We start from the raw sequence: 21,346 nt of genomic DNA, 5'->3' as shown, positions 1-21,346 counted from the left end.
TCTATCAAGTATATTTATACACTCTCCGATTCTATTTATATATCCAGAGACAATGTTGGACGTTTTTTAATTTTAAAATTTTTGTTTATAAATAGAGAGACCAGAAATACAAAGATTCTAGAACTTATAAGATATCTGTAAACCAACTACTGTTAAGAGAGAGAACTTTGTTTTTAAGAGCGTTTAGAGGATGGTCTCAAAGCCTCTCTGCAGTGCAGTATACAAACATTCCCGCAACTGTCCCGATTTCCAGGGACTGTTATTAGGTATGTCACCATGTTGCTTCTGGTACGCACGGCAATTCGCGGCTGTTTTGCCAGAGGTTGGGAGTGGCTAAGCGCTCCAGAAGCGCTAGACATCCCTTCGGGGGAATGGCTACACCAAGTGTGAAGTGGACATGCCCCTAATATAGTATGGATACTCCCCCTTATGGGAGGAGACAAGGCTGTTTCCCGCTTTAGAAATTGTAAGTGTTTATACTGATATTATTTGCAGAAGATTATACATATATTATCACATACTTACCTACTTTTGACAGGCTCCCTCCGGGAGATCACTGAAGAGAGGTGTGAAGGGAGGGTGGAAGGGGGCGGAGCTTCGTGATTTGCGTCATTTTGGTCCCTCCCCCCAGTGATGTATGCCTGTTTGAGGTTTTACCACTGTAAAAAGACCTCAAAGCAGGCATTACGTCTCTGGGGACGGGGCCAAAATGACGGGAATTGCAACGGGCCGCCCCCCTTCCGCCCATACACCCCTCCATGTCGGCAGATGCGGGAGAATTGCCAGCTCTTCCGTGATTCCGGGAGAGTTGGCATGTATGTATTATCATCACGTGTGTATTATAGAAAAATAAAGTGAGATTAAACCTTTAGAGGCAGAACATATTATATCCATAAACGCTATTCACAGACCTGGAGATTTCTATTTATAATCCCTTCTAGTTTATAATAATGGCAGAATGTAACTTATCTTCATTTTCCCTCTTAAATGTGTTTTGGTTTTAGTTGATATAATTATGAGCTCATCATTTCGGAACATGTAGGACAATGAGGTCCTGATAAGATGATGACTGTACAAGACCCAAAGAAAATAAACAAATACTTTCCCAAGGGACAAATCTGCAGAAATCACAATGTTGGATACATTGAATTCCCCTTCGCTGCTGTGCAGTGTGACTCTGTCCTATAGCTCTGGTGGTGAAGTGGTCTGTGAGGGCTCGGGCCGAGAAACCGGGTTTTTATGTTTGTGTTTTCTTATGCGCTTTCCAACACATGATGATGATTTAATAAGTGGCTAATAAAGGTGCCTTAATCACAGAAGGACTAGTTCCTAGGGGCAACAGTACACTGCTATGCCCCATAAATCTCCGTAAAGCCCTGATTGGGGTATCACTGTGCACACCCTGGACTAGCACTTGCTTACATGTGAGATTTTATATAGAACACCTGTTATCCTGATGCTTCTGAGTGTTGAACTTTTCCATATAGCACTACCCCAAAGACTAACCAGGCCCATCGTGTTCCATCTCACTATAGTACATACTTGCCAACGAAATGCGGGAGTCTCCCGGAATGTGCGTCGTTATGTCACGGGGGTGGGGCCAAAATGGTGCGATTTTCGTAGCCCCGCTCCTGCACGCCCACCTTCCCCCTGCAGGCTCCCGGATCATACTTGCCATAAGTTGGCAAGTATGCTATAGTATTGTAACCAAACTAGCAATTTCTTACTCGGGGTTGAGAGATTGCATTGGCTGTGCGATTGCTATAAGATCACTTCTTCTGGTACAGGGACCAATTTAAAATAATACATTTTTGATGAAGTGGAAACCCCTTTAAATGCCATAACATTGTTTCAAGCATCCCAAACCTTACTACATTCCCATGTTTCAACTGGAACCTGGTCCAAATATCGGAAACTTATGGTAGAGGCTCGGTAACTGAATATGGAAGTGTTAATGTTAAATAATTGGATTGAGTAGTTTTAAATTCATAAATATCGGTTGTTATAGTTTCCTGTGCGATTGCGATTGGTATGCATCGGCGTACAACTGTTAAAAACGCAATCGCATAGGAAAACCCCGTAAATAAACTTACATTCGCACTCACATTTGTAAATGGTTCACTTTTAATAAAGTTTCCAATTCACAATATTTTATTATTCATATAAAATAATTTAGAGATTTATTACACAATGGTTAACTTATCCTACATTAATTATATTTATGGTTCAGGTAATAAGAAATGTATTGTGTTTGGTCTTATTTTAAGCCACATTTCACCAGCAGGAATACGGTATCCTCGGATAAGCGATCGCACATTGTGATCGCTAGTTATGATTAATAAAAAGATTAATGCTCGGTTAATGGGTTAGCTTAAGCCAGATTTTCGGTGGGTCCCTGGGGCAAGACACACAAACAGCTGTTGGAGTGACCTTTTGGAGTAGCATTCTTTGAACTGACCTATGACCTGCACTGTACTGGACAATCTTAAAACCTGAACCAATGAATAATGATCTTGGTTATCTTTGTGCACATTGTGACATCATCACTGTGTTTTTCCCAACTTAAACTGTACAGAAAGACACTGGACAGTATCTGCTCTTTCTTGCCTCACAGCCTTCAGGATCGATGTGCTTTTACTGGATCCAGTGTGTAGCGTATGTATCGGTTATACTTTGTTATATTTTGCTATTAAATCTTTGTGCTTTGGAACCACATTGTCCGATACGATCAATCTTTATTGATAACGATCGTTACAGACATAACACAAGAAACCCTTCAGCCAATCAGAAACTTTATGAAATGCTTCTGTTCTGTGTTAATGCTGGCTGCACATGGACTATTCTGTTGTTAGATGAGCAGTTGTATAACTTGTGTGTATCCTTTATTTAAACAGGAATTTAGGATTATTCCAGTTTGTGAGCATTATACAATGTACTGTTATATTTTGTTTTTCCGTGTAGTTTGAATTCAGTCTTCTCCCAACAATCCGTGTAGTAACGTTCGCTCAAAATATGTTACGTACGCGGCTGTTTGTGACTAACATTGTGAAAGTTTAGGAAGGTTCTAAAACATCAGGATGCCCGGTACAATGTGAATTTTGAGGGGGACACGCTGACAAAACCTTTTTGTTTCGTAAAGTAGATTTCTTTATTGTGTTATAACAATTGTAATTTTGACAAAACTCCCTGGACAGAAGTGTAATACCAGTTGTGAGTAGCAATTTTATACCTGAAATTCTTTTTTTAACGCTGAACGTACGCGCTGCGATATTGGGCAATTGGCCCTAGTGGTTGAATGACCAAATCGTGTCCAATTTCGTCATTTATTTGTATTACCAAACATGTCACTGACCCAGAGATGTGTGCGGCCGATTTGAAATCCTCCTTCGTTACCTCTGATCTTAAAGTAAACATGTTATATCACAGTGGTTCCATGGAACAGATTCCTTATATACTGTAGCAAGTTATTTAAAATAAAAAAAATATTGTAACAAACTAGCTGAGCTCTGTAATTATTATGCTCTGTCCTCTGAGATTCTCTACTACAGATAAATCTAGTTTTCAGGATTGGCAGCGTTCCCAGCCCAGATTTTAACTCTGAGACGCTTAATTATATGAAGTAACCAAGATAATCCGCTTTCTTCTGGTGACGGGGTCAGCGCGGATGTCTCGTTCCAGCAGTTTGTTTGTATTTATAACCACTTACTTTAAACATCGTGGGTTTGCTGAGTAATAATGTGTACGGAGCTGGCGGCAGCCGCGTGAATATAGATATGTGTCACGGATCAGTCGGTGTGAAATGACCGCTGTAATTTCACTGTTGGTACAATCTCTGAGACGCCGTTAAGGGGCGACCGGGTTGGATAAAACTATTTATAGCCAATAATGGGGGTAGGTCTGTGATGGGGAACCTGATACAATTCAGGGGCCCGTTGGGCAGCTCTCTAACATTCAAAAGGGCCACATTATTACCTTTTAATCTCAGTAATAAGTTAAAATTAAAGAAAGAGACACCTCTCTTTTATAACATATCAGCAGGCATTTTAAACACGTGTTACGTGCTATGACAAACGTCTAACAGTAAAGAAGAAAGGAACTGGGGGCCCCATGTGTGGCCCTAGAGCCGCCTGTTAACCATCACTGGGTAGAGTTACATTCTAGGAAATGATAGCTGGAAGCTGATTGGTTGCTACGAGCAACATCTCCACTTTTCCTTTTAGAATGTTCAGTAAATCTACACTTGAAGAAACACTGATATATATTATAATCCAGTGTTGAAAGGAGAAGCTACGTAATCAATATGCAGAAACCACAAGGCACCGAGTAGGTAACTTAATCCCTGCATTTCCTTCCTTCTGAGTATAAGAACATTACAGATGATAATCCTTTCACTCCGTCTTAGTATTGAGTAATTTAAGGACATAGTTTCTCACAATTAAATGACTATAATGTGTACGTACTGGAGTACAATCCTGGAATGTTCAGGAGGCTCCAGAATGTCGGGAAGTCTTCCTGAATTCATGAAATAACCGGCAATAAATTAAAGTAAGCTGAAGGTAGAAAGCCCCTTTTAAATAACGTTCCCAGGAATTCTATATTGATGGACAGATGTAGCTATTGTCTGTGTGCTTCCTCCTTTCCTACATCAGATCGGCAGCAGTTGTCGATGCCCCTCCCCTTATGAGTTTTTCAATCTCGTATGAACCAGAAGCTCACAATGGAGGGATATTGACAATACCACTGTGTGTCTGAGACGGGCCAGTCACGTAGAGGAGAGAAGTGCTGAGACCTGTGACCAACTGTCTGTGAAATCAAATGGCTTCTAGACACAAGGACTTTTTAAAAAGATGAGAGAATTTCCTAGTATTACTGGGGGTCAGAGGACATCTGGGTTTGGTGGGTGCATTCTCTGTGACATGGGCATTATAAGGGTTAATCATACTTGCCAACTTTTCCTCGGCTTCAAGGAGATCCCAGGAGAGGTAGGGGGCGGGGCCTGATGAATCGCATAATTTTGCCCCGCCCCTTAAACGATTGTTTGGAATAAGATTATGCGATATTTGCGTCATTAAGGCCCGCCACTTATCTATTGCAGGGGCGAGAACCGGGAGGTTGCCCTGCTCTCTTGGGAGCCCGGGAGGTCTCCCAGAAATGCGGGAGTCTCCCGGGCATTCTGGGAGAGTAGGCAACTATGCGTTAAAGAAAAGCAGCTAATGAATCTCTAGAGACTGAAGTGTCTTTTACATTTCTGTCTCCATTACTGAAGTCATGTTGTCTTACCTGTCAGTCTTTGATTAAATCTTGGTCTCCATGAAAATGGCCACCTCCATAGGCATCAATACATGCACAGGACACAATTTCTGAACTGTGTCATCATGCCACAGATGGCGAAGCCAACCACATCTTGTACTGGTTCAGCATCAGGGAGAATGCCAGACTCTTCAGGGAGTGAGAGAGATCACCCCTATTTCAGGGAGTCTCCCTGACATTCAGGGAGAGTTGGCAAGTATGGGGTTAATAAGAGCTGGTGGAAGCAATGTGTGAATGGGCGATCTGGGCCGCTGATAACTCTTTATCTGTGAGCGCCTTTCACTCACAGCCGCTGATAATGACACTTACATTCTCCCAGGCTGCTGTTGTCACAGCGACAGAGGCCAAAACTTCAACAAAAACATGTTAGTACCCCCGGCCCCCCCTTCAGGACATCAGTTCTAATATCGGGGATAATCGGAGGGTACAGGAGAGTTTTGCAGTCATTAAACTACAGAACAAATCCTCTGCTTTCACTGTCTCAACCTCCTCTGTGGCCTCTGTCATATTGGTCATTAAATTAGATATTTTCTCCAGGAATCCTTTAATTGTTGGTTTCTTTTTAAAGCAATTTATTCTTTCTGTTCATATTGGTGTTCAAAAAATTACTTTTAATTTTGGTGTATATAAATTCTGTGGGTAAAATATATACATTATATCATATCTCTATCTGCTGTTATGACCAGATACAGGAGTAACACCATTTTAGGGCTGCTTGTTAAATCCAAACTTGCTCCCTTTCCAATGACACTCGAGTATATTTACTAAACTGCAGATTTTAAAAAGTGGAGACCTTGCCTATAGCAACCAATCAGATGCTAGCTGTCATTTATTTAGTACATTCTACAAAATGAAGGCTAGAATCTGGTTGGTTGCTATAGGCAACATCTCCACTTTTTCAAGCCCACAGTTTAGTAAATATACCCTTCAGTGTTGCCAGGTCACATCATTTGTTTAAACTCCAGGAAATCTTTTAATGTTCTTATTAGTTTGTGTACTTTTTGCAAATTAAAACCCTTCCCACAACTAGCAGATTGCCGGGTAGCCTCGTGGCTCCTGTCTCTGGTGTGGGGGGGGGGGGGGGGGGGTGTGAGTATCTCCAGAACCGCAAACAATATCTCTGATGTAAATGCAATAAGTAGAGCCTCTTTCTTTTTATGAGCCGAAAACACAACCTTCCCTTTCGACGTTCCTGCCTTATGCACCCTCTGGCTCCTCATCCGTTGTTGCACTATAAGTCGCAGCATGCCCTGACACCACAGCTAAAGTGACGCAAGTTGCTGACTCGGTCTGGAGTCCGATTAGGGGGGTGAATAATTATTTCAGTATCAAAAACTTGGACACCTGTGTGCGCCATTGCTGCTGTCTTGGAGTTGGCATGGCGTTATCTGTTTTGGCCTGGCATCAGTCATTGTTACAACCCATAGCTCCTTACCCAGCCGTTTCCAGATAGTCCTCTTTAGCGCCATCCGCCGTTTGATTAAATATAACGCTGCCCTTGTTGAAGTGTCGGATGTGTGCAGGGCTGAGATAAGCGTCCCATATATACAATGTTTTTTGAAAGCAGCGTCTCGATGTTGGCTGTGATATTGTGTGACCATGGCAGCGATTAATCATTATAGAAGAGAGGGCATGGTCCCTTAATACTAGGAGGTTGGTACCCCAATAATTGAACGGCGCAGCAAGAACCGGACGCCAGAATTGTAGGAGCTCCTAGCAGCATAGGCACATTTAATCGGTTCTTTAAATAAATTAATTACAAGGTGTAAATGTTGCATGAAATTATATTCCTGTCACTTGATACACTCATAAAGTATCTGCATATTCACCCCAATTTGCTTTGTGACCATAACCCACTTTATGTTCTGTAACCTAAACTTACTTCATCTCTTTACTTGTCCATAATTACAGTTATATAATACACAGAACTATTACACACAGAATTGAAACCATTTGTTCACGTGCATTCACCCACAATTCCTTGCAGCGGGCTTTAAATCTTGCGTTCTATGTTTCTCTGTGGGAATAGTAGTTTTGTACCGCCTGCTATTTAGGTTGTACACTCAAATTCATAATTGGCAAGATTAATATTTTGATATGTAAAGGAGGGTGAACTGCACGATCATAATTTAAATTGACTGTCAAAATACATTTTTAACTCCTAATTATTCAGAAGTTACTCATTAAGGACTGCCATATTTATGTAAAAGTCTATCCCCTGATTCTCCTATCACTTTTCATTGACTTTGATTAACAAGATCGCTGCTATTTTAATAGCAATGTATGAAACACCCTTTTTAACCTCCCTTAGCTGTTGGTATATAAATGATAAATCCTCATCATTTATTTATATAGCGCCAACATATTCCATAGCGATTTACAAACACAGTAAACTAATAAACAAACTGAGTAAAACTGACAGAGGTGTGAAGATCCTGCTCGCAAGCTTACAATCTATGGGACAAATCATTTTTGCTATTAAACTTTAAGGAGGAAGTTAATGAAAGTAGTTTTCAGTATTATCGATTAAATTAATTGGTTTGCGTTTTCCTTCAAGATCTCATCCTAGCACCTTTCAGTCAGCTAGGGGTGATAGTGTGTGTGGATATAGATATATGTATAGATATATAAACTCCTGAGATATATGTAAGCTCCAATGGGACAGGGACTGATGTGAGCGAGTTCTCTGTACAGCGCTGCGGAATTATTGGCGCTATATAAATAGATGATGATATGTATAGATATTTTTGTGTATATATAGATATAGGGGGGAATTCAATTGGCTGCGTTACTGTAAAAAGAAATGCGTCCTGCGCACTATTAACGTTATTACGGTAGTTTCAACACTGTCTTTTTTACAGAAAGCTGGGTTAATATTACCGTAACAACGGTAATGGCTTTTACGTGGTGGTACTTCGGGGGGGGGAGGGTGTGTATAGATATATTTCTATTCAATAATTCACCGCTCATGTGTTGTAAATTTTGTGTTTTTAGGTTTATTTCAGAAAAATACTGACTGTTCAGGAAAATATACCTTCTGCTGCTGGTATATTTGGATAACACAGTTCAAACACAGAGTGCAAACAAAGCGTATTTGCTCAGTAAAGCAGAGAGCTGAGCTATCTGGAACACACAGCAGTTCTAGTTTTGGATCGGTTGTGACAGTTTCTGGTTGATTCTAGACCCTCCAGCACCGTTTCCTAGGGCTCCAAATACTCAGCCCATTATCTTTCTGCTGGGATTTTATTTGCAAAATAGTAATTGAAATTTCATCTTAATTAAATCCTGTGGGAGGTGGAGGAGACGAGAGAGTTCAGGAGATGGCGAGCGGCCAGACTTTGGGTATAGATGACATTGTGCCGCAGTCCTGCAAATTCCTTCAGCTGTACCAGCGGCATTCTGGCATTGAGCTCTACACCACAGGTTAACCATTTGCTGCCAGTGAGTTGTATATAACCTATGGGCAGCACAGTGGCTTAGTGGTTAGCATGTCTGCATTACAGCAGTTTGATTGGCTTTAGCTGTGCGGCGTTTGTATGTTCTACCCGGGTTTGCGTGTTTTTCCTCCAGGTGCTTCAGTTTCCTCCCACACTCAAACATACTAGTAGGTTAATTGGCTGCTGTGAAATTGACCCGTGTCTCTCGGTCTGTGTGTGTGTATGTTAGGGAATTTAGACTGTAAGCTCCAATGGGACAGGGACTGATGTGAGCGAGTTCTCTGTACAGCGCTGCGGAATTAGTGGCGCTATATAAATAGCTGATGATGATCATAAATTCAGTCTCATAATCTCATAATCTAGCGGCAGGATAATTGACCATAAACTTGCGCCATCTAAAGTCTCATAGTTCATTCATTGCACAGTTCCACATTTCTTTTTGCACTAATAATGGAATGATGACAACATTGATTTACCTTGACAAAAGTTTGTCAAAGATCTTATTTCATCCTTCAGTTCTTTAACCCTCTCAACCGAATTAATGTTGACAAGGGCGGATTACTCGTTAATGTGATATACTAGTACATTGACTAAAAATTAAAATGTACCTTTCACCTACAAGCAGCCATTTTGTGGGTGGAATCCATATGTCAGCTACCATGGAGGTATGACATCCCTCACTCCTCCGTAACGGCTGCACGAGTGTTTGCTGAGCAAATACTCGATAAAACTATGCTGCGTCTAAACTCCGCTAAACCTATACTTTCTGTGTACTGGATAACGGGCTATAGGGGCACATTTATCAAAACTCGCAGAATATGAAAAATAGTTTTCAATCCTTATCGCATTGATAAGGATTGAACTATTTCTCAAATTTATTCAAAAAGCAACACAGGAACAGCAGTTCCGAAAAACTGTGTGAACCGACCGCCCCCCCCCCCCCCCTCGCCTTTCTCCTTCAATGGGTCAAACAATTGAACAATCGCTTGTATAACACATCACATCCCCGCTCACAATAAAACATTGTGCAATGAGCGGGCTGTAAATCTGCTGTGTCCCCCTTCCCCCTTCTCCCCTGGAGAATTCAGGAACAACAAAATGCAGCCAGAATGGACTCTGCTGTGTGTACATGGGTCGCTGGTGGGATGCCCAGTTGTTGGGGTGGATAGTTGTGGTCGCTGAGGGAGATGTAAAAACTATTTCACATTTGTCGCATAAATACACACACATTGGTATCTGTGTCAAACTGAAAGTCATTAAAGGGGTATAAACCTTCATATGACTTTCATTTTGTGTCTTGTACCATACCACCCTGCAACTTTTACCACATAAATAGCTTTTTCTTTTTTTTAAAAATATTTCTACCATTCTGTGCTTTTAATTCATGTATTTATTTATGCCCTCAGAGATCATTTGTTATTGCTCTAGGCCAGGGTGCTGTTGTCTGTCTGCGTTGGATAGAATTGTATTTTTGCATATAGGAATCTCTTCAGAGAGGGTTGGGTCCTTGGACAACTGCGGCCATGGGGGAGGGGATATTTTGGGCACAAAATCATACTCTCGCCCCTCTCCCGGAATGTATGGGAGGCTCCCGAATTATCGGTCTAACGTTCTAGACCCGTATTGAACAACAATCGTTTCTTCTGATCCTCTTGTAATTGAATACAGGCGTGTATTTGCCTGAATCACATGCGGATTAAAAAATTTGCTAAGTATGTTTGTTTATTTTGTGTGCCTTAATGAATCGGGCCCTGAGAGTTTTGTGAAAACGAAAACGAAAACCGTGCCCTAATTATTTAAAATATATTCAAACCCGTCAGTGGGGCTAAGATATGTTAATTAATAATGGTCTGTTGAACCTTCCTATAGTAATATAAATTGTTTGAGTTCCCCCAGTGTCTCTGATGATTGAATCCTGTTCTTATCAATGTTTATATGTCATAATCTCAAAGGATCTTGCATTTTTAATTTTATTCTCCTGTTGTCAATATTTATTTTTTATTTACGTTGTTACATTTGTGATAATATTGTTTTTAGATACAATAAAATGTTACCTTACATAGCTGGTACCTATTGAATGGAATAGATTTTTGTTGTTCCCTCCTGCCGGTAAGAGATTGTACTAATAAATGTCAAGTGACTTAAATTGATATAAATACTAAATTGCACCTTTTGTAACGCAGGATCTTTGTGTAACCACCCTGATTCTCCAGTAGTATGATTTACATGGGTTAGATACATTGTATCTGTGCTTCATATGGTATTTCATTCACACAATTCTGGGTTATTCTCATTCACTTGTTTTGAGACCCAAAGATCTTTGTCTGAGATTGTGAAATAATTCACACTTGATTGTTATTATTCACATATACAAAAAATGAATGAAAAAAATAATATATATATATATATAAGTTAACCCGTGCATGAAACTCATGCATTCTAGTCAAATCAAGCTACTTATGGTCTTAAAAAGGTTCTTGTCATGCATTTGGGCCTAGCCCAGGCCTCCTCAGGGGAAGAGCGTTAGTTCCCGACGCAAGCGGCCTTTTTAATGTGTGTTCATGAGGTAAAATTACCTCACGAAAATGAGTTTGACCCCTCAACTCGTAAATTTAGCCTTTACTACCCCTCCCACAGGGGGAAGGGGGGATGATGGAAGTTAACTAACTTCACTATTCTAATTTTTTTGTCAAATAATGTCAGTATACCAAATTTCAGGTCAATTGGATGAGCCCTTTCTGAGAAAATAGTTTTTTTACACACACACACACACACACACACACACACACTAACGCACGCCTCTACACATGTGTGTTCATGAGGTAAAATTACCTCACGAAAATGAGTTTGAGCCCTACCAAATTTCAGCCCTTTTTGAATTTTTTTTCCCACACACACTAAGAATTTAGTAGGTCAGTGTATAACTCTGCCCAGCAGGTGGCCCTGCAGCTTGGTTTTTATTTTCCACACAGACGCCACTAAGCATTTATATAATATATATATATATATATATATATATATATATATATATATATATATATATATATATATATATATATATATATATATATATATATATATATATATATATAATTTTGTCTCCTTATTTATTGTGTATGGTTCTATTATCTTGTGGTTCTTCTATATAGTCACAGCCGCACCTTCCATGTCATTGTTCAGTCTGAAACTCCGCACAGAGTCAATGCTTTATTAAATGTTTGTGTACAGAACACCGCTGACAGATTGGCTATTACGGCACAACCGTCATTGATGTCCACATACACAGCGGGACCAACATGTTTTCTGTTATGTTTCAGGTACAGCCTGTACACCAAGACCAGACTTGGTTATCTCTTCTACAAGAGACAGCTGAAGAAGGCACAGGAGCGCTTCCCACATGGACACTCCTCCACCCAAGCCATAGTTTTCAGTGGTAAGTGTTGTAACATCTGTAGACTTCTCCCAGAACCATCCATTCATCTTCCACTCACCAGAGAGCCGGCTCGTGGCGTTGTTATTCTCCTTCCTGCTGGGCGGACAATGAAACGGGGAGGTCTGCAAACGTCCTAGCCAGGTGCTTCCCCTGAAATCTGTTTGCAGCGTGTCTGGTCCCAACTATCCATCACTGCACTGGTTTTAGAAGAACGCTGTTCTACATTCAGTCATTTTATTTTTATTCGGTTAGAAAATGTAAAACCACTTAACCACTGCATACCTTCATCATCATCACCATTCATTTATATAGCGCCACTAATTCCGCATCGCTGTACAGAGAACTCACTCACATCAGTCCCTGCCCCATTGGAGCTTACAGTCTAAATTACCTAACACACACACACACACACACACACATACACACATACACTGTCTAGTTTTCTAAATATTATCCCTAGGATGTATATATTTCTCCTCTCCCTATTATGAAAAACTTCTGATATGTTTCCCGTTTGTGTATATTAATGTAGGTAACAGTCACCTTTTGATGTATTAATTTAATAATCACATGGAGTGAGCCTGTTTATGGCTTGCTTGTGTCTAATGGTAGATGGCATTAAATTCACCTCTGCAGTTTAGTTGTTGTTAGTCTAAATCATATCTCTTGTCATAAATAAATTGTTAAATTTAACATTCCACTTATTCTCTTGTCATTCATATCTAATTTACTAAATCCTCATCTAACTTCTACTTATGGTAGAATATTTAATTATAACGGACTTCCTTCATAGAGGTTGTTTTTCTGTTGATTAATATTTCTTTTGGCTGTTGATTAATTGGTTCAGATTCCCGCATATGGTTCATCTAGAGGGAAAGTGTCTGTTGTCAGTTTGTTCTGTGGTTGCCGTTCTCCTTCTCTGGTCCTTTGCTTCGTAATTCACCCACATTTTGTCATTCTCCTCCCGCACTGCTCAGAGTCCTCTATTTATTAACTAATATCCATTCAGCGTAAGGTGCAGGGTATATATCTATTCAGTTATTACTGCAGCAGGATGGAGACGCGTTTCGCTCCTTGTATCTTGTTCATGACTGTAGCGCACCATTTGGGGGGGAAAAAACTTTTTCGTTTTGAAATTTATCAAATTATATTAGGGTTATTTATTTTTGGTAGCACCCCTCCCACGTCATGTATAGTGGTATTAAAGGAGAGGATAACATAAGTATCCTGTGCGGCTTTAATAAAATCTCTTTAAGTAAATTTTGATAAGGAGCCGGGCTGGTTGTGTGAAGGAGGAATTTGCCTCGAGCTTGTGACAGTCTCATGAACTTTCCTCGTGTACTCAGAGACCCGGACGATTCATCCAGATTGGATCCTTCAGTTAGACATAAACACAAGATTCTCGCTGAACTTCACATGACACAAGTTCCCTCTGCCGCGTCCGACGTGTTTGCAGGAACCATTATGGATGACCTGGCCGGGGGTCTGCGGGTGGCTTGGGGGAAACGCAGTCTTTAGAAGCACAATAATCAGAGAGAGCGTAGTTACAGAGCACTTCAGGCGGTTACAACAATACATTAAGTCAAATATAATTGTAAATAGATACGGGGCCAGTAATGTCTGCAGACTTCCCCGACTTTACCAAAACATATACAATGAAATGTTTTACTAGTAACGTGAATGTAGTTACAATAACATTGACCAGTTATCTAGAATATAAATATTTCCAATCCAGGACAGCGATGGGAAACCACCTGGGAGGTCTAGTTGTGTCTGGTCGTCTTCTCTTCTTTATTCTGGTGAATATTGTATAAAAAAAAAAAAGTAAAGGACAAGACCTGGGGGGTAAATCCACGAAAGCTTCTAAAAAGCAAAATGGAGGTGTTGCCCATAGCAACCAATCAGATTCTAGGCCCCCCCCCCCCCACCTCTGAGGTGGTTTTAAAATTCAAATCGTTTTGCAGGGAAAAAAAGGGCTGTGTCATCATGTAAAGAACACAGTTAAATAATTTTATCTTGGAAAAAATAAAATCTTATTTGTGCATGTTGCTGATAAAAGGAGGACTCGCGCTCCTAATTGATGCTCAACAGGGAACGTTCAATCCGCACACCTATGTCCATGAAAAGTGTCTACTTTGCACACTCACCGATGCTGCCGTTTTGACTCACAAAATCCATGCGCTTCCCAGCAAAAATATTATTACCATTTATTTATATAGCGCCACTAATTCCGCAGCGCTGTACAGAGAACTCACTTACATCAGTCCCTGCCCCATTGGGGCTTACAGTCTAAATTTCCTAACACACACACACACACACACACACACAGACTAGGGTCAATTTGATGGCATCAAATTAACCTACCAGTATGTTTTTGGAGTGTGGGAGGAAACCCACGCAAACACGGGGAGAACATACAAACGCCACACAGATAAGACCATGGTCGGGAATTTAACTCGTGACCCCAGTGCTGTGAGGCAGAAGTGCTAACCACTGAGCCACCATGCGCAAAAGTTGCTGCGTGTCATCACAAAACATCTTCTGCACTGCGGGATTGCACTTTTGTAAATTCCCCGTACAGAATGAGAAAATGGAGGAGCAGTGAATACACTCATCCTGCCATGACCGTTCTGCATCTTTTTTTTAGGGACCAAAATTGCCCTGATGTATCTACATCCTCCCCTCCCCCCCCCATACAAAGACCCACTTGCCCCCCTGTGCATCTTGTTCAATAAACAAAACTTTTTTTAAAATTGCTTCTATGAAAAGTCGCAGTCTCAAAATGTATTTGTTTTTCACGCTCACAGGTTCACAAACTTTGCTCCTTCTGGTATTGTAAACTGTCCATATTACAAATATAGGAAGCTTGAAAAATGCAGAGTCACGGTTGCGAAAGCTTAAACTGTCAGATGTAATGAGAGTTTTAGGGAGTTACTTTACGGAAGTCGCTCAATCATTTTAAAACTGCAAAAAATAAACCTACGTCAGAGCTGTTGGAGATCAGATTTGATAGTATATGGTGTTAGATATCTATATATTCTACGTCCCTTATAGCAACAAAATGTTACTTGCAGTATTGTATAAGCTCCAATCAATGCTTTAGATAACTGGATACAATTACATTTCGGTGGTGCACATTCAAAATAGAATACGGTTTCGGTATTCAGCAATAACTCCATTCTCCAACGAAATGGTTTAGTGCTTAAACAGCAGACGCGTTTCGTCTTCATCTCCAAACTCTTTTAAAGCTGAATAACTACCATTGGCTAACTAGCTATAAAGCACAAATTGAACTGATTTGATTGAATTTTGAACCGACCTAAAACATTCGAGAATCTCTAGTGATAAGTACACTTTAGTGAAATGAGAAATATGAGTTTCATTATAGCTTGGGGTATTTATCCAATTAATATCAGTAAATATTTGTGTGATTGTTGCAGTTTTAAACTTTGATTTGGGATGTGAATATTTGGAGAGGAAGGATGAGTCCGGATGTAGAGTAGTGTCACTTTGGCCAAAAGAGTTTGCACATAATTCCTATTAAAGGAGGTCCTCCAAAATATTTATGAACGATGGCGTTTTGATGCATTGAAGGTGTTAGGCAGGACACATGTTCAGATCAAGTTGCCCAATTTGATTGGTGTGTGCCAACCAATCCATCAAATCAGAAAATCTTATGAATGTGGCATCATTGGGTCACCAGGACATAGGAAAAACATTATGTTAAAGATCCGGTCTCTCAGCTCCAAGTCTGTGCAATCTGCTCTTCCATGTGTGTGGTGAACCGAACAACCAGATCTGCTGGGCGTGTTGGCGGCTTTAACTAGTTTGAGGGAGACAATGATACAAGCCAGGTTTTCATTGCACCAGTAATCAATAAATTGATTAAAGGTATATGTTATAGATTTATGGGAGGTGGGAAAATTGGAGAAAAGAACAAACAAGATCTGAAAATTTGTTTTATTTTGTAAATGTCTATTCTTCCTGAACTATAAATCTGTGTGTGTGTATATAATATATATATATATTTATACAGTATATGGGCTCCATTACCATCTCAATCTGCTTTGTCTTTAAGGCGTTAAAGTGGTTCCCATCCCGGTGTTGTCGGATAACTATAGTTACCTGGTTATTGACACCACATCCAGCCTGGCTGTGGCCGTGGACCCGTCAGACCCCATCGCCGTCCAGGTGGGTTATACATCTCTCTGCATCAATGAACAAGCTTTATGTATTCAGTTAGTTATTAACCTGTTATATAGCGCCTACATATTACTCAGCGCTTTACAGAGGATATGTGGGCAGCACGGTCGCTCAGTGGTTAGCACTTCTGCCTCACAGCACTGGGGTTATGAGTTCAATTCCCGACCATGGCCTTATCTGTGTGGAGTTTGTATGTTCTCCCCGTGTTTGCCTGGGTTTCCTCAGCAATTAATATTTCATGGGGATGGGATATTGGGACTATTTATTTTGAATCCTTACGGCCTGTATTGCACCAATAAATGATATTTGTCAGCTTGTCTATCGGGTAACGTCATCCTATTGATAGACTTCCTCCTTCACAGGCAGTAACCAATTTAGTTTTACATTGCTAGAAAAAGAAGAAACCCCCAAGGCCTTTTTCGCCCTTCGATAAATCAAGCCCATTGTTGGGATACGTTGTGTATATACGACCTAGAATTGTATCATTCAATTTACAGGAAAGTTGCTCCCTGTCATCTAGTAATTTTCTTTTAAGTTTAAAGCATAAATTAGAATAATTCTCCCCCCCCCCCCATCCCAGGCTTGTTGAACTTAGGCCTAATCACTTTAGTCTGGCGCCCCAACATTACCGTATAAGCTGAACAGGTCTGGAAACTATTTGGGGAAAAATGTTTGTGTCTGTTAGTTATGTATATTGATGAAAATGGACTAGACAGTTGTAGCTTAGGTTATTTGACATTAGACTTTCATTAGTTCGTGCTGCAGGTTTTTGTGTGTGCTTTATTTTGCATCTATGCTTGTGAGGCTTCCTGTCTGCGAGGCTACTGTGAAAGACTTAATGAAGTCACTTAGGGTTGTATTAAGGTTGTTACGAAGTGTCATTGAAATTTCAAAATGATGGTATCGTCTCTGGTAACCTCCTCTCACTCCTGCCTACAAGACTTCTCCTGTGCTGCTCCCCACTTATAGAACTCCCTACCATGCTCAGTCAGACTCTCCTACAGCCTTCAAATCTGTAGACGTTCTAAAACGCATCTCTTTATTAGAGGTGACCTTATCCCCGATAATACTATTCACACTAAGGCGCCCTCAGAATTGTCCCAATCTCCACTCTGAGCCACACTCGCTCCTCTTGTTTCAGCTGTGCCCTCTTCCACTTAGAATGTAAGCTCTGTAATGAGCAGGGTCCTTCGTACCCTTTGTTTTCATGTCTGCATTTATTTTGTCTACCTTGTATGTCTGTGTTTTTATGTTTTCCCTACTGTACAGCACTATGGTGCCTTACAAATATACGATAATAATATGGGAAATTTTACATATATTGGATCTAATACTTTTGATTATCTGGAAGCATCAATGGTAGAGAGTTGATAATGGGATAATTGTCAAAACACATGGCTAGCGGTCCATGAATCGCCAAACTGCGCCAATCCACATAACAATCTACAAATCCCCAACAGCTAATTTATATGACTCGCTGTACGGACAGAGCTAAATAAGATTTCATCTGATCCGTTTAATCTGTTCAATCAAATTGCCCAACCATTGTACAGTGTGTGGCTCCGTCCTAGATAATCAATCTTCAGTTGGACTGGATTTGATCCAGCAGGATGGAAAATTGGTTCAGCCGATGACCCTGTGTTTGAGAGGTCACCAACCAGCCTTTAAATAGTGAGGCAGCCTCCATTGCTGCGTATAATTGTAATCTGATGAGATCTGTGCACGTTATCCGCCCCCCACTATAAAATGCCGAAATTCACGGCATTGAATAGTGGGGGTGGGGTTTAATGACATGATTAAGCCCCAGGTCCCGATATTCAATGCCGTGAATATCGGCATTTTTAGGCTCTGGGAGGTTTGCCTACTCGGAGGACTCCCCGAAATTCGGGAGCCTCCCAAAAATTCCTTGAGAGTAGGCAAGTATGAATATAACTCATTTTCCATTCTGTTCGCGCTGATTGTACACAATAGTCTGCATTACATAATGGGAAAAAATGACATCCCAGCCATGGAAAGAATGTATTGTGACCTGGACGGCGATGTGTTTAGATACCGGTGGACTAATCACTCACCGCATCTGTGCGCCCCTCTGCCCGATCCCAACGAGAGAGGCCGAGGTTACCCGCTTTGTGTGGACTCAGTTGCGTTTTTGGGTAGGATCCAGACAGGGATCTCGCTGTAATATCAGTTCAATCCCAGTCTTCAGGGCTTTGAAAAACAATAGAGTTCAAAGCTCAGTGCGGAAAATCACTCACAGTATAAACCAGGGAAAGTGAGAGGGGCTTTGTTTTCAAAGAATCTGGATTGTCCCAGCAAATTGTTTTAACGCCTTCAGTGGAGGACAAACCGTATAGAAAAAAAATACATATAAAACCGTTTTATTGTAGCCCTATATCCTACAGTAATGCAGTATTCTTGATAAAGAATATGAAATGCTTAATAGAGAACATTACTGTCCCAGTGTATATTTTATTTTTTTATTTTTATTTTAGCAGCTGTTTGGCTGATATAGTTTTAGGTCTGTTATGAACTATAATAAGGAATTAAACACATTCCGGGAAGTAAACCTCTATCTGTATAAAGCCGGGTAGTAGATTGCATCAAGTTATTCTTGATCCCTTAAATAATCCTTTTTATTTTAATTTGCAAACTGAAAATAAACATTTCCCAGAACTGTGTGTAATAGAATAACTAACTGCTTTCTGAGTAATTCTATCAGCTTTGCTTTTAATCAGGCCGTGGTTTCCGTGACCCGTCATTCTATCAATTGTTAGAGATGAAAATCGGGGACGTGAATCGCCCACATCTACGTCTAGACGCCCTCGATACACCCTTACTGTACAAAGCCTACGTACATTCGCCCGTCCCTCCCCCGTTCGACCCTTTAAGTCATAGACAGTCGTAAGTCTCATTTGCGTTCAAACGTGAATTACGTGGAGTTGTGTTCATTGGCTTAAGTTCCATTTTGCAGCATGCGTAGAGCGAAATCACATAAGATATGGCGCGCAGACCGACTTATGAACATGAATTGAGCCCTGAGGGTTTTAAACTTAACTATCATTGACAAACATCAACACCGCCAATTGTGGCCCTATTTCTTACCTCTTATCATGCGCTAACAAAGTTCCTTATACCCCTAAGTACACAATTTTTTTGGGGGGTGGAGTGATCCGCAATATATGACCGATACTGTCTGAGGCACAGAAATGTTTAAAATTCACAGTGCATTGTATATAGATCAGCTCCCAGGAATGAGTTAAGTTCTGTTAATGTTTCAGTGAATATATTATATACAAGATGTTCCCTCTGTTTAGAGACCATTTATAGCTCTTTATTCCACTTAAACAGCGTTTTGCAATCTCTGCTGCAATTGTTCGTCTGGGTTTCGAGCAATTGTCTTGTGAACATCCCCCTAGTGTGTTATAGCCTTATAACCGGCCAGTAATAATGTTAATGTCTGCAGCAGATCTGTGCATTGTGTTACGTTCTCACAGCGCTGCCTACCAATGATTAGATGGAAACTTGATGGCATGCAATCCTCCTGGGTACTGTAATCTGGATATTGTCTGGGCCTCTGGGCTTGATAAGGAAGTTTAGGACATTTTATTGGGCTCAGACCTGTTCCTGTCCTCTGATCTCAGGAGTAGCTGAGTGACACCGCAGGGCTGCTAGAGCCGCTGTTATTTTTGGATGGAGCTGCCGGCTCTCCCGCTTTGTACTCTGTATTGAAGGAGATTAATCAGTATAAACACAGAGCAGAAGGAAGAGGCTTGTCTCACAGAGGGACACATGAAAGGCCGGCTGAGATGAATGGCAGGGGAGACGGAGACACTGATGAAAGAAAGTGGAGGGTGGATGTGGAAGGAGAAGAGTCTCGCCCGGTAATGGATGTCTGGGGGCTCCCAGTATAGAGGGTGGACTTACTCTTTGAGCTAGTGGAGTATCTATTTAGATTTGCTTATGCTACACCGCTCTATCAGTGTTCCTCATATCAACCGTTTGAAGCGTACTAGTCACCTAGGTACAGTGGAGGTGGCCATTTTGTGCGCTAAAAGTATGTGATAGATTTACTAAACCTTCTAAAAAGGTAAAGTGGAGGTGTTGCCCGTAGCAACCAGTCGGATTCTAGCCATCGTGTTCTAGAATGTACTAGATAAATGACGGCTACAATCTGAGAATGCTGAGAATGCCGTCTATCAATGTTGTTGATAATAATATTTCACTGGTAATAGGAGACATCATTAAGAACATTACACCTCATGCCTCAAAGTACTGCTTTCTATTGACTCGATAAACTGCTCATAGATTTTAGTTTAGCCAATAAAATGACTTCCTCTAGTTTGTGGAGCAGTCTGGTACACTTTACTATCTTCAAAACACATTGGATGTATGACATTCTCCTGATATACTCTGTGCTGCTGGGGACATTGCTCCTTCCACTATATAACTCTCAGTCTGTGGCTTCCTGCTGCCTCCATTCCCCTCCTCACATCATGTCACTGCCCCTGTCTCATGCAACCCTAATAGACTGCTGAGCCGAGTCTCACCCTCCGGGCTAAAATTTAGCAGCCAGCCACTTCACACAGATAGGGCTATGGTTGGAATTGAACCCCTGAGCCCAGCACTTGGAGGTAGCAATGCTAACCACTGTGCCACCATGCTACCCATATAGATATTAAAGGGATATTTGGATTCTGGTTAGGAATAATTAGAAAAGCTGAGCCAGCACTTTTTTTGGTTGCCAACAAAATGAAGGGAATTAAGTGACGTTTTCAATCTCTGCAGCTTTTTACATAAAACAGCTGAAAACTCTGCAAGTCTCTGAAACACACTCTATAAAATACAGAGGGAAGGCTTTGAGGGCACTGCAGGAAGTAAGATCCATACATCAGACCAAAGAGATGGACAGTTTGGAGGAAAAGAGGAGGCGGTGTAAAATATACAGACATTTTAGGGATATGGT

The 21,346-nt window shown here is 40.8% G+C and overlaps 1 protein-coding gene across 2 annotated transcripts in view; it reads left to right on the top strand.

Annotated features, from left to right (window-relative positions):
• Positions 1–21,346, top strand: part of LOC142098322 (putative thioesterase PNKD) — a 56,951-nt gene that overhangs the window by 21,207 nt on the left and 14,398 nt on the right. For both annotated transcript variants that reach the window (XR_012678327.1, XM_075181072.1), the window contains exons 2-3: positions 12,065–12,180; positions 16,259–16,371. Coding sequence is in view for 1 of the 2 variants with exons in the window: in XM_075181072.1 (XP_075037173.1) it covers positions 12,065–12,180; positions 16,259–16,371 (229 nt within the window). In the remaining variant the exon portion in view is untranslated. The remainder of the gene's footprint in view (positions 1–12,064; positions 12,181–16,258; positions 16,372–21,346) is intronic.

Source organism: Mixophyes fleayi, chromosome 7, assembly GCF_038048845.1.
Source record: "Mixophyes fleayi isolate aMixFle1 chromosome 7, aMixFle1.hap1, whole genome shotgun sequence".
NCBI classification, from domain to species: domain Eukaryota; kingdom Metazoa; phylum Chordata; class Amphibia; order Anura; family Limnodynastidae; genus Mixophyes; species Mixophyes fleayi.
This window is presented reverse-complemented; position numbering and strand designations above follow the sequence as displayed.